The 24967-nt window shown below is 39.6% G+C and overlaps 1 protein-coding gene across 6 annotated transcripts in view; it reads left to right on the top strand.

The window, feature by feature from the left end:
• Window positions 1–24967, top strand: part of atp11b (ATPase phospholipid transporting 11B) — a 75213-nt gene extending 50246 nt beyond the window's left edge. For 2 of the 6 annotated variants that reach the window (XM_079575322.1, XM_079575320.1), the window contains 6 exons: window positions 1560–1583; window positions 1928–1993; window positions 3435–3538; window positions 5428–5593; window positions 15998–16161; window positions 24823–24967. In XM_079575322.1, the coding sequence (XP_079431448.1) occupies window positions 1560–1583; window positions 1928–1993; window positions 3435–3538; window positions 5428–5593; window positions 15998–16161; window positions 24823–24901 (603 nt within the window). In that variant the 3' untranslated portion in view covers window positions 24902–24967. Of the gene's footprint in view, window positions 1–1559; window positions 1584–1927; window positions 1994–3434; window positions 3539–5427; window positions 5594–7086; window positions 7173–11614; window positions 11658–12054; window positions 12181–15997; window positions 16162–24822 lie in introns of those variants that run through there. The other 4 variants (XR_013793805.1, XM_079575323.1, XM_079575324.1 and 1 more) reach the window with 4 other exon arrangements.

Here is a 24967-nt window from a genome sequence, read left to right as displayed (position 1 = left end):
GCTCCGGTTCACAACACATGAAGCTAATCCTCCATTATGACTCTGTTTACATCTTAGGGCTAGACACTGCGGGGAGGGGGTTCTGCTGAGGAGCAGTGGTTGGTTACTCGGCTGGTGACGAAAGGTCGGAGGCGTATCCTGGAGGTCGAGGGCGTTTCCTGAAGGAATCAGGCGTTTTATCCCTAAAATGGCCGCCATCAGAGTTTCTACAGATTACTCGAAAATACGTGAATGTGCCAAGGCAACACTTCAGGCATGGTTTTAATGAGGGAATGACTTAATAACATGATGTAAAGCTTGAAAAAGTCGATTTTGCATAATAGGCCCCCTTTAAAATGCTGCATTTGCTGCCGATGCTGTGGTGTTTAGAATGCTGGGAAATACTTCCATGTTTATTTCCCAAGTAGCTGTGTCTAACTGTTGTTGACACCAAGCGACCTGTGGACCAGGGAATGACACATCCACAGACTCCCAAATGAGAGGACGAACGTGTTAAGAACATTTTCTGGCCCCTTACACAGCCTTCCAAGGATTCCTTATTAATATCTCCATCTATGCCCGGCGTCATCTTGGCGTGCTATTTATTCCTGACACTTCTCTGTTTTCCTTGGCATAACTACGCCCTGTAGAAGCCTTCTGCAATGTTCTTATCAATGTGCCTTGGCCAAGTTGTCTCTTACAAGCCGTACTGACATCGAATCAGAATCGTTTTTATTGCCATGGAATGACCAATACCACCACACTATGTGGAGAGTTTATGTCTACAGGTCCCATACTGATGGTAAATAAACTTCTCCTGTGTTAGACAGTGTCTTCTGCCTCTCTTTCCAACTCTACATGAGAACTTCTTTGGAGAACATCAAATATCTCCAACTGAAAGGAATATCTAAAATATAGCAATATAGCGATTTTAAAATGAGCATGATGAATAATGAAGGGGTTAATTCTATTAACGGCATTACTAGTTCTGCGTATAGAGTCGAAACTTTAGTGAAACTAGAAGGTGATGGATCAAAGTAAAAACTGGAACCCTTTGTATTTTGCAGGTCTGAATCTTGGTCCAGGCTTTAAGGTGTAACAATGCCCCTACCTACAAAATCGAATATCCCTCACTTTAGTGATAGTTTATTTCCATCTACTGCCTCTTGAAAATTCCATGCAGGAAACTTCCTGAAGAGTTTCTATTCACACGTCTCTTTTATGAGTCGTGCATTTCAAAACAACAGACCACAAATTATGTAAGTGCCACCAATGAATTACTGGAAGCTGACGGTGTGAACAGTTGGCTGCTCCCAAAGAGAAGGAGTGTCTATGTATGCATGTTGGCCGTCTTTCTATGTGCTGCTCGTCTTGTGCTACTGTGTTTCTTCACTAAACACTGAACCATCACTGTCTCTCTTTACTGCCTCTTTGACCTCCTGCTGTGTGTCTATCATGTTTTCTCTTATTAACACGTGGAAATAGTCTGTTTCTGTGCGATTCTAATGTGTTTTCCTTCTCTCTTTCCTCTTTCCTCTTTCCTCTGCTTCCTCACCCCGCTGTGCTGTGCATGTCTTCAGATCTTGCGTGCTAGCAGGCAGCTGGTAAGAGTCCTCACTCCACTGCATGTCCCTGCTGGGGGGGGTTAATGGGGCTGAGGCTGTATGTGATTGCATGGTGCGTTTTAGGAATAGCTCCCTCCCTAACACATGGAGGTTTATTAGACAAAATGCGGGCTTTTAATCAATTTTATTTGAGTTAAAGTATATGAAATTGTGTTGTCAATACCGCTAAGAATTCTGGGGTTTCTGATCATTTTGAACAAAGTTTTGAGCATCATATGTCAGATGGCCAACTAACTTACTACTTCCAGTCTTGATTCATGTAACTTTTATTTTTTCTAACATTCCTTTCCATCCATTTTAATTACTTGTGTTTTGTTTTTCAGATGTTCGGAAACTGGACCTTTGGGACGCTGGTGTTCACGGTAATGGTCATCACCGTCACTTTAAAGGTAACATTTACATTTAAAAGGGGACATATATCGAATTGACGTTTTGGTGCTTTTGCCCTCAAATTGAGCCATGCCGTAGATTTGTTAGCATGCTGTTTACAAATATAAATGCTTCTATAATAATTATAATGTCTTACACTTGTATTGCATTGTACAATCCTGTATTACCAAGTTTCTCAAAGCGCCTCACTGTCGTTATTATTTATTCCACACTGGGTGGTGGTAAGCTACTCTTGTAGCCACAGCTGCCCTGTGGTAGATTGATGGAAGTGAGGCGACCAGTCTGTGCCATCAGCCGCTTCGACCACCCCCAACCACTCACTCATTCACTACATTCACTAGGCTTCCTGGTGTTCCCAAACGGTCTCCCATCCAAGTACCGACCAGGCCCTTCCCTGCTTAGCTTCCGAGATCCGACGGGACCGGGCAGAGCAAAGGCCATATGGCCTCTTGTGACGGATTGGCCCTATTATATTTGTATTGTTTTAGGTTCTTTTCCCAGGGTGCCATCCAGGTCTCCCTCCTGGAACATAGGATACTGTTTTTTAAATATCTTGGTCCAATACACATACAACACATCTTTTCAGTTCTTATTTTTGTTTCCCACCCACAAAACTCCCCAAAAAAACCCGCTTCACAAATTGTCAATGAAACGTCTTTTCAAACGAAGTAACACAGTCCAACTCCAAAAAGGCTCGGGGAATGCAGCTCTACCCAAAACTCCTCAAGTCTCTAAACAGAGGCATTACAAATATTTACCTACAATGCAAGGCAATTAATTTATACATCAGTCTTTCAAACAAAATAAACTCACTCAATGCAGATGTGTCCGAAAGCATGTTTATTTCTACAGTTTGAAGTATCTCATTAATCACTTTTAATGTGAGTATGACAGCAGCGATGGTTGATGCTATTGCGTAATAACAAGTTTATTATTATCACTTTGAACAAAAAAGTGACTAAAGGTTGAATGAATAAGAGTTGACTGGATTTATAGGACTTCAGGATTGGTGCTCGCTTCCACGAGGCGGAAGAAGTTTAAACAAAGCAAGAACAAGAATTACCTTTACTGTTGCCTGACATTATGAAAATATGGGATAAATAACCAAGACAGGCCTAAGGATACAGACGGCACACGTCACGTTTGTTGGGGAAAACAAAGAGGGAAGAGATCTACTCTTTCACCTTCTCCCCCTGAACTTCTTCAACACGTTTTGAAACGTTTTTTTGTCACTGCCCCTAATGTATGAATTGCTGTTGTCCGCACTCCTGTTTTACATTGAAATTACATTGAAAATAGGCCTCATTTGATCTGGCGACCCCAAGTAATGACTTCATGACCCCAAGGTTGAGAACTGCAACTTTACCAAAAGCTGTATTAGTCTTAGTCTAAAGTCCTCGGTCTCGGGGGCGCTTCAATGACACCCTCTGTCTGTTACAGCTGGCTTTAGAGACGCATTTCTGGACGTGGATGAACCATTTCGTGACGTGGGGCTCCATCGCTTTTTACTTCATCTTCTCACTGTTCTATGGGGGCATCATCTGGTAAGCGTTTGGGATTGAATATTAGAAATTGAATGTTGCCATAATAATCCGCTGTATCACAGACTAACATTAGCCACAAACAATGTAAAAATCACTTTTTAAATTTTTTTTTGTGGCTTTTTTTTAAATTGTTTTTTATATGTTTTGAGTTTTATAACCTATCTATAGCTAGGTATAACCTGGAATCTGCAGTGTGGCTTTAAATTCACTCTCACCACATTCAAATGCAACAAGATTAGGGCCGAGACTTTATTTTCTTCAATTAATTCCGATTCACACTTTATTTTAGCGGCACAGACACTGTTTCAGTTTCCTTTTTCCTGGTTGCTTAGGGACAAACATCATGTAAAACCATAAACAATTTTACTGTCACACCGTGAAGCCTTCATTAACTTATTTAAAAAGATCATTCTCCATAATAAATCAAACTGCTATTTTCTTTGACGTGTTTGAAATGATCACACAGGCCTCACATCTCCACTTAAAATAAATTCAAATGTAGGAAAATATAAAGAAGCATTGATAATATACCTCTAAAATATAGATACAACCCCTTAATAAATGAGGATTAATTGATTACAAAGACCACAATTAACGTTATTAAAAAATATGTAATCAAGTTATGTCATTTGTCTTAAAAATTAGAAAATCTATCGCAAAACTGTATGAGCTCCAGGACATTTAAGAAATGGAAATGTTTTTTTGTTTTTTTTGTGATTCAAAAAAAGAAAAATCATGACTTTGGTTTGACATTTAATTTTTCCAGTAAAATCTGCGGATTCAGTGAGTGTTTAAGACCTAATACTGTATCAGGTTCCTCCATAGTGCAGTAGTTACGCCAAAATAACCCTTGGAGGCATCAACACGTTGTAGCCACCTGTAACCGGGAGCTGTTGGCACATTGTCAAGACGTCGTTTTTAGTTTTGCTCAAACTCTTTCTCTGTCCGCTTAATTTCACACTATGGCTCTAACAAGCCTGGAAAAACAACTTGTTTTTTTCCCCTGTGAGTAATGTAGAAAGATGTTAGGTCAGTTTTCCCATATGTCAGAAAGAAAAAGTAGAAGGACAGCACTGGTTTCAGGTCTCAGACAGTGTAGTCCTATGAGAGTCTCTGGTCACACTTTCCATTCTGACAAAAAGTGTGTCAACTTGAATTAAACTATTCTATTCAGTTCACTTGTTCCCGATATTTTCTTGTGTTTTTTTTGCCCTTTGAACTCTGTTGTGCAGTGGACTAGCGGATTGTTAGCGACTGCAGTGTTAACATTTACCAGAGGAGTTTGTGGCCTCAGGCTCTCGTGCAGTCGTCTCTCAGCGCTGAGTGGAAAGTATTCCATCAATCTTCAAATCCTACTGGGACGTGGAAGTCTTTCTCTCCTGTCTCTGTCAGCTGATTGTGTTTATACAGTATTTCAAATAAATCAACTTGAAGACACTGTTCCTAACGTTTTCCTTGTTGTAGAGTAAAAGTCTGAATTAAGATCAAACCAGGACTAAATGGTTTAGAAAAGCCTTAATTTGGATTGAATAACATCTATAAAGGGTGTGAAGCTGTGTGACACTTCAGCGCAAAAAAATCTGAGCTTCAGCGCTGCTTCAATCTGTTTGAACACTGACATCTTGTGGACAAACTTTGTTACTGCGCCTCGGATTTGATCATTTGCTCATACAACCTGATATTAATGTTTGAATGGTCAGATCAATCAAAGCCTTGTACCAGTGCAAGATTTTTTGGCAGTGCACGCTCCGAGACAAAATAACAATGAGATTAAATCTTAAAATATAAAATACTAATTCTAAGGTGTCAGAAACGGGCCTAATAAATCTTGATACGGTCTAATGCAAATGTCGCCCCATATAATACTAGCCTGTCTTTTCCTTCCTCAGGCCGTTCCTCCACACACAGGACATGTACTTTGTGTTCGTCCAGCTGCTCTCCAGTGGCTCGGCCTGGTTCGCCATCATCATCATCATCATCACCTGCCTCTTCCCTGACGTGGTCAAGAAAGTCTTCTTCCGCCACCTGCAGCCCACCAACACGCAGAAGAGCCAGGTACAGGTCACCAACACTTCACCGGGAAGGACTGTGACTGTTAGGACCATAGCTAACATTGTAAAGCTATACCTGCTCCGAAAGACATGGGGTACAGGTTTACTTTATGTCTGTCTGAGGGATGTAGGAAACGTTACTCTCTGGTTCAAAAGCTTTTATCTGATGTTTTGTAATGGGCTTTTTACAGGAACAACAGCACATGATTGAATTGTACACACAAACACTCAGTGCATGACATCATCCTCACACACTTCCACGTGCACTCTCACGTGCACGTTCACCTTGGAGCCGTCTCACAGTGACTCGAATCGATTGGCAGCAGACTGTTTATGTTGGAGCTTAGACTTTTCCCTCTTTACACTTTGAGTTCTGATCTGCTCCTGCGACCTGTCCAGACCTGTTTAGATAGATTTATGTGACACACTTAAGGCTAAAAGGTATAATCACGGCTTTGTAACCTGGCCATCAACAAAATGAAATGTATCTGTTTGGGAGGAGTAACACTAGATTGTCACAAATAATACCTTTTTGTCATTGCTTGTGTTCTTGTAATGTAGAAGCTACACTTTATTATGCATTAAGCATTGTACCTGTATATTTTATGATGGCAACTATTTGTACATGAGTGCGACCATAGAAGTGTTGATGATTCGTGAGTTCTTTATTTCGTATTTGATTTGGAAATCCAATCTCATTTTGAAGGTTTTAGAATGTTAAAATTAGCTTTAATCTGGCAAAGGATGTTGAACGAAGGCTGGATTTCCCCTTTATCATTTGTTTGTGTTAAATTAACATTAGCCTTTAGCTTCAAGGCTAAAAACTCCATAAAGTATGTAAGTCATTGTGGGCCAACCTGACCAGCATGTTTTTGGAGGTCGGGGAAACAGGACTACTGCCTTCAGTGCTCCTCTGACACGGTGCACCGCCTCCTGGGTTTGTCCCTGTTTCAGAGCGTGGTGTCCTGCACTGGTTATCTCCTCCTCCTCTTTCACCATCTTCTTGGAAGTCTCCTCCAAAGAAGTATTTGCATCCTTAGTAAAGTTTGGACCGTTCAACTATTTCTGTCAGCGAGACCCTGCTAACTCTTCATAGGAGTAAACAAGGACAGGAAGCAGTAACATTGCAGCATTCCGTGCACAGAGAATATTATAAAGCAGAGCAAGCAAAGAGAGTAAATAAAATATATGAAAACGCAATAAAAGACAAATGATTCCATCCAGCTTAAAAAGCAACATTGACTCGAAACCAGTAAGTGACTGCGGCTGAGAAAGAGCTGTCCCTTCGCAGTTTCCACTTTGTTTGTTTTTCTGGCACCACAAGCAAAAGCCGATCTGTTGTCCTGCGGGAGGGAGCTGGGGTGCAGCAGGTCCGGCAGTTACAATGGAGCGGGTTTCCCAGGTCTGAACAGGTCCTTTTCTTGTTCTCTAACCCTCCTAACCTCTTGCGTGTCCTGTACTTTCTCCCTGCTATTCTCCCTGTGTCTGTCATCGTAGATGTACTCCAACCGCGTGGCCATAGGCGACGACTTCATCGCTCTGCAGCCTCTGTCCAGAGCCAAGAGCCAGCTGGGCAAGATTAGGTAGAGCAGACCGAGCCGCTCCCATCCACGTGCTTCCGAATGTGCATTTCAGTCCGTTTTGAACTAATTCACAAGTGCTGTGTGCAAAAGCCAGATTAGTTGTATCAGCAAAGCGCAGGTGGTTAGTAATATGCAAAATAACCTGCACATTTAAAGGGGAGTGTTACTTTTTTATTTTTAATCTTTTTGAACCAATTCTAGTTGTGCCTTTTAAAGCTCCATTGTCCAAACTTGGCATATTACCTCCCCTTTAAACTCCAAAGTGTAGAATGATTGCTTTGCAGAACAAGCACTTCTGTTTAAAGTGTTACATAAATGTTTCATCTTCAGATCCTAGCGTGATTCTGTTTCATTGCAGCCTGTTTCGAGCACTGACAACAGGCCGGCTGCTGAGTTGCATGCTGTTAATATTTCGTAAACCACTGCTTGCTCTGTGTGAGTCAGCGTTCTCTGCATTGGGATGAAAGCTCAATAAAAGTCCCTTGTTCGTTTGAAGCCGGGCATGGCGACTTGAGAACGCGGTATCACGCTTGTGTTTTTGAAAGAGAAGCTTGCAGAGAAAGTGTAACGTGAGATCGTTGCATGGATCGTTCATTAATGCATGAACAGATGAATGCGTGAATGAATGATTTATCAGTCGTCATCGTCGCCGTCCACTCACTGTTTTACTGTGTCCTGTCACCAATGTGAAATGTGTATATTTAGATTCAAGAATACACCCACCGAGGATATGATTGTAGTAGTAGTAGTAGTGTTTAAGTAGAGAGATAAATCTCTTTTTCGAGGGAGACTTGTCCAAGAGGCTCCGGTGACGTGACATACAACTCGAATGTCCAAGAATAATTTGTTGGAGATAACAGGAGTTAAAAAAAAAGTTTTGAAGTCAAGTTTAATAAATGATTAAAAATATCAACTATTCTTTACAGTGGAAAAATTGCTCACTCTACATAACTTTTGCAAACATTTGGTACAAAGATCAATTGAACTTTTTGGACCATATTATTTTTGTATTATTTTGAACTAAAGGCTTCCCATAAGCCCAAAGCATAATTCATCTCTAATATAATAAAAATTCTAAATGTCCCTATACAGGGAGTTGTGAATCAACAACACAGCTAACAAAACTCTACCAATAAGAGTGAATATAAATGATTATTTTATTACCATTAAAAAATAATGTATCAATTTATTTCCAAATTGCTTGCCCCTAACAAGAGCTTTAAAATCTATGAGTTGGACTGTTCAAGAGAAAGATGAAGTTATACCATAGAGCCTTTGGGTGCTGCCTGTTCACACAGAGTGCTGTACACTGCAGTGTTAATTTCCGTCTCATGAGAAACTTTTAATTTAGTTTTAGTCCAATTTTAGTCGTAAAAAATATCACTTTGACTAAAATCAAGACTAAATATTTTAGACGACGAAATTAACACTGGTACACTGCATGGTGTCACTGTCTATATCCCCTCAGACCTAGGGTTGTCCCGCCCTCCACAGCCAGTATTATACTGCTCGTTCTAAGGCATGAGGCTGTTGTGTGGTCTGGTGGACGTTCACATGTTGTCTGCGTCAGTATAATGTGTTTGACACTGTTAATTAAAGCTTTAAGTGCATATGGATTTGAAAATATGACTTATTTAGGTGGATAACCTTTGTTGTAAGTAATAATTATAATTTTATGTCAGTGAAGCAGCAATTTAATGAAGAAGCGTTGGGCAGAAAAGTTTTCTTTTTTAAGCTACTGACAAAATGACTTGGAGGTAAAGTTTCATACGTCTGTTAAGTGTGACATCACGCACAATAATAAGCTACTTCCGGGTCCAAACATAGTTAAACACAGCAAAAAAAACAGCAAATTTATCTTAATCTGCTAAAATAACAGAAAAAAGGCCAAAAACTGCTTTACTCGAAGCTCACCATGTTTCCAGGCAAAATGAAGAGATTTGTACAAGCCATAATTGTGTATGGGAAAACAATGTGATAATGAATTCCAGAAAATCAATACTTAAGAAAATCCAAAGTAAAAGTCATATTTCTTTGCTCCCAGATGGTTCAAAAGATCATTGTAGTCGGCTCTACAGCAGGTTCAAATCAGTAACATCCCAGTATCGTGAATCGGGCTAAAGCTCGACCCGGAAGTGCAGCGATGACATCATCACTTAACAAACGTTTATCAGTTTGACTCAGTCATTTCCCACAGACAAAACAAGGTTGTTATGGCAAGTTTAAAATTTGTTTCTATCTATATCACTTCTGTCAGTGTCCGATAAGGAAGTGAAACTATAAACATCACAAAAAATGGTCAAACTGAAGAAAATGTTACAATTGTAAGAATGGAAAAATGTGTTTAATGTGTCATATGCACTTTAAGCACATCCCTGTCATCTCAGCGCTGGCACAATATGATCAGAGGATTATGTATGTTTTCAGTTTCCATCTCTGTCCTTGTATGTTGTTAATACACCATCGATGACTTTAAGTGCTGCATGTTATCCGGGATGCTTGCTTGCTTTTGCCATTTTATCGCCAAACTACTAGCTCATTTACTTTAATCAACCGTGAGTGGGAAAAAAACTGCAGACCTTACTTACATTGCAAAAACTAAAAAGAAATGATTGATAAAGACATATCTTTTACATAATGGCACCTGTACACCAAACTGACATTCATGCGTGTGCCTTCTCTAAAATAGACCGGCGCGCGGATGTAGCCTTCAAAGCTCATTCATGGTAACGCGCCATTTACCTTTATTTATTCTCTTCAGGCCTGAGCATGTTTGAGTGCCTTCTCCTAATTAGATTTAAGCCCCAATCAGCGTCCCTCCCCCCTGAGGGCTGGGCTGTTTGCCTGCTCTGGAGTCCCGATGTACTCTGCAGCAGGTTAAACGCTTTGGATGCTAATAGATTCGCTCTTATCTGCGCTGGAAGAATCCTTTTCCCCCATGAGATGTCTTTCTTTGGCCTGCGGTTTTTTGGCTCATTTTATTCCTCTTGTTCATAGCGTTTTCTCTTGACGTTTTGCCGATGCGTTTCCGCTTATGTGGGGAATTTGAAAGTCTTCCAACAGTGACCTTCCAACCCCAATCAAATGTACTGGATTTTTAGCCGTATAATCTTGCATTGCTATTTAAGGGAAAGAGAAGCAGTCATTACAGTATTGCATTTACAGGCAAAGAGCAGGGAAACTTTTGGAATTGAGGCTCGGAAAATATTTTTTTGGCTACCTCAGTATTGATACGTCTGGTCTCGGTATGAAAACCTTCGATATTTAATGAAAAATTAAGCAGAACCACATACTGTTAAGAGATATGTGGCTGATTTAGAGCACACACGGTTTCTGCCAGACCTCAGATTAAGAGAGCAGCTGCTACAAAGCAGCAAACAGAAGCTGCTGGTGCCTCAACAGTCTGCTGAACATCAAGGTGTAGGACCCTCCGGAGACTTGCAGTTGTTGCAGTTGCAGAAACTCATGATGTGGACCCCTCCTCCCCTGACCTCAACCCTGTTGAGAACCTTTGGAGCGACAACAAGCAAACACCTATGAGGGTGGGAGGCAGTTTTCATCCAAACAGCAGCTCTGGGAGGCTATTCTGACATCTTGCTAAGAAATCCAAGCAGAAACTGTCCAAAAACTCACAAGTTTAATGGATTTAAGAATTTTGGTCAAATAATAGTCCTATGTTAAAATGTAATTTGACCTGTTAAGATGTTTTTGATCGAAATATCTTTTGATTTCAGTAAATATGACCTCCTAATGCTGCAAATTCAATAAATGACCATTTTCAATTAATTACAAGCTTTAAAATGTATTGAAACGATGAGTTGCTTAATAATTTGGAAGTCCATCTTTTACTATATTTATTTTTTCATGTGAGATTTTTTCAACCACATTCAAATGATCCTCTAACAGTTAAAGACTTGAAAATTATGCTGACTCTCATTTGAGTTGACAGTTTAGAAAATCAGAGAAAAATGTCATTTGCATAATAATTTGGAACACAGTGTAGAAACATGTTAAGGTTGAGAGATTTTTGAGATAACTTTTTTTAAAGGTAGATTACTATGATAATATGTTGAGCACAGTTTTTGTAACAACTTTGTACTAGTCTAAATATATATACATTACTTGACATAAAGTGTCTATGGTCATTGTTTTTTTTAAAAGAAGTCAATTCTAAATTGGTCATACTTTATACACTAGGGGCTCATGTTTTATAACATAACATTTTACATTTTGATGATGAAGCAATCTACAAAACCAGACCGCTTGAGGCACCATCGCTGTAATCAATCTGATGATCAGTTATCAACATGAGAAGAAAAGTTTGTCCCCCTCCCTAACCTAAACGAACAAGGCTTGGTAAACAAGTTGACATTTACATGATTATACCGAGGTCACTGTGGGAAGACTTTAGGGTTTGACCAGCACTAACCTTCTTTTCTCAGAGCCTGGCTGTGGTACGAGCACACGTCCTAATGCCTTACTACAGTATGATGTCTCTTATTCATGACTGCTTGCATACTAACTCATATACTTATGGGCTGGCTGATAATTGAGCAGTAATTTGAGTATTTTCACTCATGGTAATCCAAGGTCCCTACGTCGCTTTGTTTTCATGTGTAATTTTAACAAAGACTAATTCTTTGGGCAGTCTAGACTTCAATGACTTCTTGTTCTGGGACTACCAAGTCTTGTATAGTAGTTAAACGGTACCCACACAGCCCCTAATAAACTACATTCTCACCCGTATAAGTCACTTGAAATGTAAAAGTATTGGTTTACGAAAGCCGGCGCAAGCGTGGGGACCCTGTATTGCAGCAGCTTGTTTTGTTGTTGTGGCTTTCCGTTTTGCTCAGTGACCGCAGCCTCCCGTTGTGTCCCTCAGATGGAAGAGGGTGAGGGTTCAGTCGGCCCAGAATATGACCCTGTTAAAGACCAGCGGAGCCCAGGGGAGGACAATTGGCACCTGCTAGCTGCTTCTCCTCCCCCCGGCCGGCCCATACTCCCCTAGGTAGTACCAACCGCCAAAACCCCGTGCATTTTGACCCCATCCCCCATCTGTGTATCCGCTCGCCCGAAGTTTGACCCCGAATGATCCATTTTCATGTGTCCTGGAAGCAGTTTGTTACAGTGTGGGTTCAGGAAGTGTTCATGCCCCGTGTTTTTTCTTTTGCCATCATATCTTTATTGCACTATTCAAGACAGTTATTCAATGTTACAATCTTTCATGCAGCTATTGGCTTGATTTCAGTATCAGTCTGAAAAACTTTCTGAACCCACCGACTACCCACCTTATTCCATGTATCATAATTCATCGTTCCACTGAACCCAGCAGTTGAAAATCTGTTAGCCAAGCACCAAACTTTTCCTACTAGAATCCAGCCACCACACTCATGCTGCTTGGTCATAAAAATGTTTTTCTTCTTGCGGTTATTTGTTGTTGTTTTTTTACATACGGCTTACTTTTGCAACCATGGCCATGTTTTGGCTTTTCTTTATTTTAAAACCCCTTTCCATTAACACAAAGTCATCACTCTGTTTCCCAATTGTTTTACTAATATTTTTGTTTTTCCATATTTTTCATTTTCATATAATGTCTGCGTTTCCCCCCTTTCATTTTATTGATACAATTTATAGCTGCTCTGAATCAAACAGTGCTGTACAGTTGTCATAAACATTTGCGGGGAAGATGGACAACCCTGTGTAAACCCATCAATTCTTCATCAAGCTTTGGCCTTGGTTTCTTTTGCCTCGCAAATAAGTCCGCCTCTTCACTGATGGCATTCGAGCGGATTTCATCAATGCTCTCGCTGTATTGATCCATTAAAAGCATTCTTTGTTTGTTCAATACCAAACATGTGTTCAATCAAACACTTTAATGAAACTAACCAAGCACAATTTGAACAAAGTCATTCGAAACACCAAGAAACATGTGTTGAAAGTATATAACGTTTTACTTCAAAGCAGAAATAATAAGAAAACATAATCAAATAATCATTCTAGAATAAAACTGAAATTGAAAGAGAAGAGAAGAGTGTAGATTAGGGTTGCAATTAGTGATTTTTTTGGTAATCGATTAATCAGCAGATAACTTTCATGATTAATCGCTTTATTTTTTACATTTTTTCCCACATGAAGCTAAAGTGTTGGCGCTTAAGGATGTGTTGGAGTAAACACTGTTTTGGGGATCTTTTAGTTACTACTTCATTAGTTCCAGGAACCATTGGGCACGGTGTATAGTACTGTAGATGCTGAAGTAAACCTAGTTTCCTAGCTTTTCTATGCTAAAGAAAGCTGTAAAGGTAAAATGCAATTCAATATTTTTTCCAAGAACACTTTTCAATAACAGTTTGTGCAAGACAACGCAACGGAAGTTGTTGTTTTCCAGTTCTGTTGGGCTTAGCATTACTGCAGAGGACAGAGCCTCCAGACCAGCGCAACACAAGACTGCATTGTCTGTCTCTCCCGTGTCCTTTGGGTGCTGACTCAGAGCGGCCTGGACACATGATCCTCTCTGCCCAGACAGCATCTTCATTCAGCCCCTCCGACTCTGGGCTATAGGCAGCACTTTACAGGTCAACAAAAACTAGCATAGGCTCTGTACATGGGATTTTATAGCAAACTTCCTGTGTGTTCATAACATCTCTTTTTTTTGTGTGTGTGTGTGAATTTGAAATAAAATGGGTTTAAAATCTAAAATTAAAGAAAAAATCAATCTGGTTGTTTCTCATGCATTTGTTTGTGGAGCTATTTACATTCATTATGCACCAAATTAGTATTTGCCTTTAGCTTCACGGCTATAGCACCCATATGTATGAAGACAGAGCTGTATATTATCAATAAGGAATAAAACGATCGCAGGAAATGGTTATGCACCACAGGAAGTTAGCTGGAACTAGCATGATGTTGGAATGTAAAACTCCCTGCACAAAGCTTATTGACAATATAATGAACAAATGAGGCAAATAATGAATGTGAAATGCTATTTAGAGCTTGGAATACAAACAGAGCAGCATTTGCAGCCAAGTACTGTTGCAACCTATGAAGACCACTCTTCCAGGTTGTAGTTTGTTTTTGTTTCACAAGGCAGTAGAATGTCTTACTGTAAAGTTATGGGATGATTGGTTGGCCTTGGCTGGGGGTCGGACCGTGCGTTGGGAGTTCAAGCCTAAGTGATCCATCACAGAAATGACAGGAGCCTCGGTTCTCAGGAATCTCATAAAACTAAGAGCGGAGAAACTGCTGCTGTAAAGAATGCTCTACAGTTTGACCAGCATTTATGATGGAGACATTGAAACGATGATCAAAATGTTAAGCAGAATTGTTATCAGTAAAACCAGTTATCTTGTAGTTCATATCTGGGGGCACAGGTAGGGTTGTTGATGAAATAATCCAAATAATTCATACATGCTATTTTTTTGGAAATGAGAAACGCATTTACTGAAAACTGCATTTCAAGGTCTTCGATGTTTCATGCATGACCACATTTTTTCAGTTGATGTCTTGTATTTCAAGTGTTTCATTTGTTCGATATAGAAGTGTATTTTTCCCTGCATTTACATCTGCATGTGTGGTACTTTTTTTGTTTTAACAAAAAGCTTTGCCCTTTGAACAAATGCAGTGAAATATTTTTTTTTAGATTTGGATTAGTTGAATTATACCTCAAAACGATAATGAACAAAATCCCTGTTTGTTTTAGGGATATTATTATATTTCAGCTTCCTCCCTCTGTCGTAGTAAAAATCAGTTACAGTTACCGGTTACATCGGATTTTCAGAACCACACATCTGTGCAGATATTTGCTTTAGAATTCTCAAAAAATTTACAAATAATGTATTGATGTAGCTTCTTGAACCCTGTAAAGCCATTTGACCTTTCCTTTCACTCTAAAATTGCTGAATGCAGTTGTTGGTCAGACTGAATGAAAACCTGTCCAGCAGTAAACGTCTCCCCTGAGCGTGTCCTCTGGGTGCTGACTCAGACCGGACATATGATCTCCACGCTACGGACGGCACTTTCATTCAGCTTCTCCAACGCTGCATTATATAAAGGAGTGTTGTAGCAGAGAGCACCGCATCACCTTCCGACTTGTTTGGATTGGACTTCATTTAATTTGTGTGTGAGATGTTAAGAAGGGGCACAATTCAATAAAACGTGTTTGATTGGGTCCAAGCCAACACCACGTGCAATTGACCTCATCACTACGAGCTGACCTTGTCCTCTTTACAATTTATTAATAAGTGTTATTGAGGAAGTCACTTCTGAACCAAATGTAGATTCAGAAAGTTTTAGTTTAGTTTGCAGTTTGTAATGGCCCCAACAGTTTTAGAAATTATATGTAAAAGAAGCACCAGTTTGACTTTGCTAGAAAACGTGCAAACCCTGTATTCGAAACTGGAACAGACTTTCTTAAGGCCCACAGATTTTCTCAGTCGTCCAGGTCCGATAAATCAAAGACTCCATTTATCGGACTTTGCGTCTTTATCTGCCTGGATTTGTTAGAAAGTTTGGCCAGAGTTTGCCGCGTGACTCCAAGCAATCTTAAACACCCGCGCACTGTTTGCAATGTGTTGCTCAGTCACCAAGAGAAAAGTAATTGTGTAATCATGAAGCGCCGGCCGTTTGTATAAAGAAATGTCCAGCTGTCTCGATTTATTGGACTATTCGTGTCGACTTTCTCTGACAGACGCACAAAAAAAGCGTTAGTTTCCAACCTGCACTTTCACTGGGCAGAGTTATTGTCCTGTGTGTACCTGTTTATAACTTTTGACAGTAATATTTGTCTTTTTGGTTTTCTCCACTCCGCCCCTGCCCCCCCCCCCCCCCAGCCTCTATCAGCCTCCCAGGCGCCGGCCCTCAGCTGTGTGGAGTCCCTGTGCTGCTACCAACATGGGCAGAGCGGCTGTTCCCGCCTGGCCCGCCTCCTGGAGCAAGTGACGGGCCAGTGCCAGAGCAGCGCCCCCCGCTGTCCCAACGTGGGACGCCACAACAGGTGGGACAGGGACGGACCCCGGTGCAAGCGGGACAGAGGGGCTATGAGCGCTTCTCCTCGGATGCAATGGGTTTTTTCGTTGTTTATTTTAAAGGCCTAGATACAAAAGCGTAGGAGGGAGTGAACGTAGGGACGAGGAGCTCAGTGCACCCTTTAAATCCCAAAACAACCTTTGTAGCATGTTTGGTTTTCTCTCCTGAAAAGGGGATTGTGTGTGCTCTGTGTCTTCAATGCGTTTATGAAAGACGTGATTGCTTTGAGTTTTGGTTTCTCTTTGTCCTGTGTCTGTCCCTGTCTGTTTCCAGCGTTGGTTTGACTGTTTGTAAATGTTTGTCTCCAAAGAGTAGTGGACCAGAAGATGCGCCCTGGTCTGGAATGCACTTTAACTTATGAAATCATGTCTGTCTGAATCCAATATAAATGTCACATGCTTGTTTGTTTTTGGACAGGGCCCTGTAATGTATTTTATTTTGATATTCTCCTCAATACATCAAACATGGATGCAAGTGGAGGGACACAAAGCAGCAACAGTAACGGAGCAGTGTAGTGACCATTGATTACTTATGTGCCATCAAGGGGGATCGTTTTGATTTCAGTTGAAAAACCATAGACTGTAGAACCGCAATGGACTTAGTGAGAGTGGCTTTCCCCATACGTTTGTTCAGTGTGACATCACACACAATAATAAGCTACTTCCGGGTCCAAACTGTGGAGAGTTAGATAAACGTAGCAAAAAACGCCACCTTATCTGAATCTCTTGCTGAAGAAACAGCAGATTAAAGGTCAGGAACTGTTTTACACTTAATAAGAATAATATAGCTCATCATTTCTCCAGGCAGAATGAAGAGATTTTTATATTTATAATAAGCCTTCATTGTGTATGGAAAAAAATGTTTGATTATTCATGTCAGAAAAGCATCACTAGAGGAAATGTAATATTTCTTTGTGAGCAGATGTTTAGCCTTGTAGTTGGCTCTACGGCAGGTTACAGTCATCTAAATCCCATTATAGTGAACAGGACTAAAGCTCTGTTGGACCTGGAAGTAGAGTAACGTATAGTGTTCAGGGCAGGCTAATTGAAGCTCCTTCATGCTAGCAATTTGGTCAGCTCCTACACTTAAAATAAGGCAAAATAAAATGAACGAAAGGAAAAGCATAAGACGGGATAATGTGTTAAGACAAACATGTAAAAGTCAGATTGATGAGCCTGTGTTCAGTAATTACTTAAAGAGGCACAACAAAATGCAATGGATGGTCCATCAGAGAAAGGAACTTCCGGAGCCTTCCCCCATTTCCTCTTAGGCTTCAGCAGTTAATAGCAATGCTACGTCCATGTTTTTCACAGTCTATGATGGTAACACATTATACTGCACACTATTAAGCATTTGTGATGCTTTGGGAAATCATTTGTTAATCATATATAAACCGCAACATTCTTGTTATTGCTCAGACCATGAATATGTTTAGACTTTAGCTAACGAAAACCCTAGTTTGTTTTATAAATTAGGTATTTGCTAATGATTTATAGAGTGTAGATACTCTAAACTGTTACCTATCTACACATATATTGCAATATTTACAATACTTTCTCTATATAATTGACACAACATTCTAATCCAATCCTGTCCACTCCCGACCACAAACACAATGTCCCAACAGGCCCTGTTGATGTGGCTGAGTGCGCTGCCTTCCCTTGTATCTGTGACCTGGGCAGTGGGCCCCTGTCACTTTAGGGCCATCGATTCATTGACCCTCGCGCTGCATGTGCTGAGCCATCACTCCCCCCCTTTACTAGCGTCCAAGGACCTCATTGACTGGGCGTAATAAAGATCTAGCATTTTGTTCCCACATGTGCTGTTGGTCTGATGGATGCAGAGAGGTTCAGTGCATGCAGACTGCTAGGTATGATGCAGGAGAATGTGTTTGAACCTTCAGCTTCTACAGATAAATTCAATGGGTGGGTTATGCTGCCCCCTGTGGGACAATTCCATTAGACCTTGTAGCAAGTTTTTATCCCGTTTGGATTTCACTGTCAGTGAAAAAGGTAGAGTTTCTGCATCAGCTTGTCAGTTCATTATAACAACCAACAATTTGCAGCGTGAAAAAAAAAAAGCAGACTTTTCAGTGCGGGCTTTTTAGGACCCGCTTACATCCTGAGTTCAAAGCAAGTCAATATTTTTATACAAGTGTGGTGAGACAACCCTCGGAAACATTACAGCTTTTTTTTCCACATCAGATTGACCAAAAATCTCCGTCATTTACAGAATATTCTTAGCTTTGACGGAAGATTTTCAAGGCAGTCCGTCATTAAGACAGATTAATAAATCAAGCCGTAATTAAAGTCCAAACATAGCACTGCTTTATTTCTAAGCGTGGCCTCTGGGCTCTCACTTAAACGCAGCTACATCACTAGCGGATCGCAGATACTTAAGGTGCATATGACACATCAGACACAATTTTTGCTAAAACATAGTTAACACCATTATATTTAAGATATTGCTAAACATTTTACCAAGCTTTCTTTAGTTAAATCATGTTTGTGATGTTTATAGTATATAGTTTCACTTCCTTTTTGGACAGAGACAACTATTTTAAACTGTTGCTGTGCAACCATGTTATATGGAACTTTACCTCTATCTACTGACGTGTTCATACGGTCGTCTGTTTCTGGGGAAAACCTTTTCCCCATGTGCACATGAACGCTTGCTCCACTGGGGCAAACGCCTGGGAAACTCGGGTCAAAACGATCTTCCCGACTTCCACAACTGACTGTGGAAATCTGCTGATTTGCTGATTTATCGTCTAAAGTGAGCTTTTTAGTTAAACACTGATAAGTTTTTGAGTTTAGTGTGAACTGTCGTCATCCTTGGAGCAACACAGTTGCAAGTGAAATGACTGACATCAAAGCTTGCAAAAAGTACATTTCCGTGATGATGTTTTTTAAAACTCACAAACTACTGTAAAGCTTTTGAGATGCTAAAAAACACTTTTAAATGATTAGCACAGCTAAGCGCTAATCAGTGATAAAAGGCAGTTTTTACTCGATGACATCAGAATCCCCACTTTCCCTCATAAAAAGCACATGAACACAAACCAACTGGGGGCCATAATGTCACATCTTGGGGGAAAACGAGCAAATGAATGCACCATATTTCATTAGCTTAAAAATTATTTTGCTTTCTGCCCCATATTTCTTCATTAAAATCTGCTTCACTGAAATGAAATGTTAATTATTTAACACCTGTTACTTACAACAGATGTAATTCATCTAAACAAATCGTACTATCAAAAGAATTCAAACCTGTCATGCACTTTAAACTCCTAATATCAGCATTTAACATATTTTTAAAAACTCTGCTTGTGGGGTTGATGCACCCCTGCTTTTGACTCGCATCCCAGTAACTGATCCAAATACATAAAAGCCTTTCTCTTAGTACAACTCAAACTGGATAAAAACTTGAAATGATTGATTTATCTGTTCACATAAGGTCTTATTGGATCTCCCGGCAGCAGCACCGTATACTTGTATCTTCTTAGCTTTTCGTCTTTGAATCCGAATACTTAATTCCGACGTCTTCCTTTGGGAATGATTGATCTCCGCGGTAACCCTGGCTCGAAGAAGCAAATGGATTCTTTTGCTTTTGCTTCTGCATCAGTCTTATCCCTTCCAAGCTCCAAAGTGCATTGTGACTTGTGCTTATGTCTGCTATAAATACACAATCAACTTTGAATTAGGACCTTTTTATGCTCTTGCTGGTCTTATTGAATTGAGAGAGCGACAAAAGCGCGTTTTGGCCTTAATGCTAGGAAACTGCCATATAGAGAAGACTTGTACTCGCTCGATTCTGTACTCTGCATTCCCAGTATATGTATCAACACTATTTATGATGTGTAATCAGTATAACATTGAAGTATTTACTTGATATTGGAGCCAAGTTGTAGCTGGCTGTCTCTCTGCACAGCTGAATTTTAGCCAGTCTGGAGCAGGAGAAGTGCGCATGAAAGAGTATTGCCAAATGTATAATGCCAAAATTATATCTACTTAAAAACTGCTTTTAGATCTGGGCGGTTTAGAAGATGTAAAAGTGTGGTTTCGTTGTACCTATGCCCAGACCTTGCATTGGAATATTTCTGAGTAACTTTGAGCACATTAAAAGCATATTATTCGAAGTTGAGAATTGGTAAGAAATCTGTTAAACACACATTAACTTTGATATTAGCTATTCTACAGACCAGTATTGAATTATCAGGGTGTTATTTTAATGCAAGGTCTAAATACAATTTTAGAATGTGGCTATTACAGAGATACAAAAAGGATCATATTGTAAGAAAGTATATTAGAAAAATGCTGTAATCATATCCTCACATCCGGTTTGGGGAAACAAGCAGGAGCTGGATTGGAGGAGCTAGTTTTGGGAGATTTTGTTCACGCTTTTATTAACTTTTAATCCAGAGGTTTTTCCTGTATCTGTCCCGTATCTGTGACAAGAGGACTGCAGTCAGTTTACCTAAACTTCAGTCGTTTGGAGATGAAAGCAGAAATAGGATCTGTGCATGGAATGTTTTTGGCTAACTTCCTGTTAGCCAGTGTAGTATAAGGACTACTTCCTGTCCATATTTTAACATAAATTAGGAACAAAATAAACAGAAAAAAACTTAAATAAAAGTCAAGCAGACTGTGTTTCATAAAAATTAGTTAGCATCAAATTAGCATCAAATGCACGTTAGCCTTTAGCCTCAAGGCTAAAACAGCTACAGTTATAAATATTGAATATTATTAAATATTATTTTTAACATGTTGCTCATCGGCCCATTGCTTATCTTTGCTCCTGTGTGCTTCTCCAAATCAAAGTGTGCTTCAAAAGTATGGAAGATTTTTTTGTGTCATGATGTGAATTTTAAATGTCTGTGAATTTTCTGCATTTAATTTTTTTAACACAAAAATAACATGTTTCAATATTCTTTGTCCTCGAAATTCAGACATTGAACATTCAACAGTGTGTTAAGTGTTTTTAATTCAAAATGAAAATTTCATCTTGAAAATATACACTGTATTGTTCTTAAAAATTTCAAATTCAACAGTCTAAATTCAGAGTGAATAATTTGCTGTAGAAAGAAGGAAAAGTTCACTCTTAAAATATTCAATGTGAATTTTTTCACTGTAAATTTCACACTCTGAATTTCTACTGTTGAATTTAACGGCTTGATTTTTTTATTGCAAATTTTGCACTGAATTGGATGTATTGAAAAATAATTCAATTTAAAACCCTTAAAAAATGAGCAGAGAAAATTCAGTGACTGACAAACATTTTATTTCAATGTTCAAAAGATTCAAAGCATACATTTCTCAGACATTTAAAATTCACATTTTGATGACACAAAAACATTTCCGTACAAAAGGGTTAGGAAAACGTAGTTGTCCCAACATGTAATTTCACACAAACTGTTTGATCTTTCTAAAACGTCAGATCTTGTATTTCTTGCGGGACGCGGGAGCCAGAGAGGCTGCTTGGGAAGTGTAGTCTTTTTGCTACTTGTGTACGTAGCCCACGTTTTGTACTGAATCCCGAAGCCTTATAGGTGCTTCTGTAAATGAGGCCATGTCCGGGGCATGCTTGTTTTCTATACTTCCCTTGCTCTTCTATCTTCTTATAACTCCACCTGTCCCGCCTCGGTATAAGCTACAAAACAAGCATGCCCTCCTGTGTCTGTCTTGTTGCATGGGGGCCGCGGTTGCCTTGGGCATTTTGTATACACTCTATGTATTGTTATGTCTATGTCTTTGTCTTTCTACTTCACAAATCTGCATAATATTGTCCGACGTTTCTGTTTCATGTTCCATGTGATGTGAGAGCTTCACACTTTTGAAATTGGGACCTTTTCTTTGGGGTCGAAGGTTGCGTGCATGAACGCAACCTTTTTCAGTTGCTCCATGTCCTGTCCTGAAAATGTTGTGCGAATGAAATCCGTGAGCAAAGATGGTGTTTGCGACGACCCCAGTCAATGACACAGTGTGGCTTTTTCAGCTTGAGCAATGAGAAGCAGGTGAATGCTTCCAGGATCTTAAAACGGTTGTCTTTACCAGAGTGGATTCCTTTATCATACAAAATCTACTTCTCCGGCTCCTGAGCAGCAGTTGAGCTTCTGTGGTTTTAAAATCTACTGTTTTGCTTTGCGATGCTAAAGCTAACATCCACCCATAGACTATAAAGTAAGAATGGACTGAGGGTTCAGTGTTCAGCGCGGGCTAGCTAAAGCTCGTTCTTGCTAGCTATATGGCTGTGCTTTTGGCGCCAGCTCCATTATTATTTAGAGTAGGACAAAAATACAAATTGTCAATGGATAAAATTAGGACAATGTTGCACATGTTAAGATGAACACTATCATTAAACTTGGCAACTGGAACGCGGAAACTCGCAAAATAACGGCTGAGGACAAAGGGAACGCAGCATTAGCGTAGCTGTTTGGAAACTTAGCCTTCGCTCAGTGGCTCTGGCCTATATTTAAATACACACTATTTTAATTTATACTAAAAAAAATATCTGGTATGAAGTAGCTATGAAAGCATAAAGCATGATATAGGACCTTTAACACAAAAAGCTAAGATCTTTTAAAAGCTGCTTATCCAGTGTTTTACGAGGTCATTTGTAAAAGGTATATGGAAACAAAGTGCCGTTTGAAAAACTGATTTGGAAAAATATTTGGATCATTGAGGTGCATTGAGCTACAAAAGAATAAAGACAAAAGGGTAGCAGTAGATATGTAGTAATATAAATTGAGGTTAGAAAACGATATAAACCAAAGTTGAGCTGTTTGTTTGTCAAGCAAATTAGTTCTGTGGCACTGTTTTAACATATATTAGCATCAAATTAACATTATCCATATAAACCGACATCTGTTCGGGGACGTTTTCACATTCAACACTTTGAACAGAACGTGCTGTTTAAATATGATCAGATTTAGGCTGACTCCCCAAACCAAAGAACAGAAACAGAGTCCTTAACATTGTGTTGCTAATGGAACATTTCACGCACAGCAATTCGATTTGATAAATGAAATATATGTATACAGCATATAATGTGGGATTTGGCTTGGAATAATTATAAAAACTTTGGTATTAATGGGCTGAACGTCAATACCTTTAATCACAATGGAGCACCTTGATGAATGGGTTTGTGTGTTTACACATTTTAAATGCCATTGATTTTCATCTCCTTGTTTTTTGTGTTGAGTAATGCAAGTCTCTAGACATTAATCTGGTGAGCTGTTTAAAAAGAAAAGAAGGAAAAAAGAAACTTATTTAAATTACGGTCTGGACAGCGAGTTTCATAACAGTTTATTTTTATGCCTGAACTTCTTTCACATATAAATATTTCATCCTAAGACTTAGTGGGAACCTCGGGAAAACCCTCGATGTGAGACTTGTATTACTCAACTCCATCCATTATTTAACATTTCCATTACTTCCACACACTGCTTCTACCTTCAGACTGCAGAGACGGCCTCTTCAGCACTTTATCATAGAAAGTCTAAAGGCGCTTTGAAATGATTGAAACCCAAAAAGTCATCTGAACTGAGACGTTGGGGGTTGAGTCTCCCTGGTTTAAAAACTGGAATTTATGCCCTCCTAATTTATACCCTTCTATAGGCTTCAACATTTTACACACGCCCAAACTAATGAACAAGTAGTAGGCCTACAAGTACAATCACCTGCATTTCAGAACATGCTTGCAGAGGTATTAACAATAGGGTTAGCACGTTTCGAACAAAACAAGACCCCATTGAATGCCTAAATAGCTGCAGCCTTTGCTCCAATAAACTACAATTGTATTATTTGAGCATCCTTAAGATTCGATTGACCCTGTAGCTAAGTAGCCTTATATGACAAAAAAAACAAACCATGTCATGCTAATTGCAAACAATGCAAAATATATATCTACCACTTTTTAAACATTTCATTAGAGACAATTCTATGTTCAGCTAGCATTAGCTGTTAGCTTCAAGACAGAAGTTGATGCATAATAAAAGTTTATTATCATTATTAGCCACATGAGCTGAACTCATTTGGGTCAATGAATTACACCATGACCATTTTATTGAGTCGTATCTTAAAAAAACATTACTTTTAGCCTTTAGCTTCAAGTCAAACACACCTGTCTTTTATGAACAGTCAAGTCTCCATCACGCACAAAGTTTTGAACATGTAGTCATTGACAATACAATAGCACTTCTTGCTGTCCTGCAAATAGTCTTTCCATTTTGATTTATTTGCAATCGCCTCGCTAACCCTCCATAGGAATAGGCTGAGACAGGAAGTTATCATCCCTGTAGCTTTGCGTAAAACTAAACTAACCTTATACTCTGTGAAAACGGTCTATATCAGGCATTCAACAAACTAAAATGAGGTTCAGGGTAAGCAAAAGCAAAAGAGGGTATATATTCCTCTTTTCACACCAGTGAAAACCAAGACTCTTGGATTAGGAGGAAAACATGTTCAACCCAATCCAAATGGTTTCGAAAGCTTTAACTCCAAGTGAACCCGCTGAGTGAGAAAGAAAGGAGATGACAATGACAATGTTTTTTTTTTACCGGAGTTGCTTTCTTCCCTCCTTTTCAACACTCCTCGGTGCCCTAACATTCGCCTAACTGCTGCTATTTCAGATCATGGAGCGACCCCGAGAATTTCTCCAACGACCGCAGCATCCTGACCCTGTCCCCCATCGAGGCTACGCACTGCTGAAGACAGGCCAGGTGTCTCCCATGTGAAGGAAACACCCAAGGAGCCAATCCCGCCTGGTGTTTCACT

The sequence above is a fragment of the Gobius niger genome (genome assembly GCF_951799975.1).
Source record: "Gobius niger genome assembly, chromosome: 17".
Taxonomy (NCBI): domain Eukaryota; kingdom Metazoa; phylum Chordata; class Actinopteri; order Gobiiformes; family Gobiidae; genus Gobius; species Gobius niger.
Note: the sequence above shows the minus strand (reverse complement) of the source record. Positions and strands in the feature narration are given on the sequence as shown.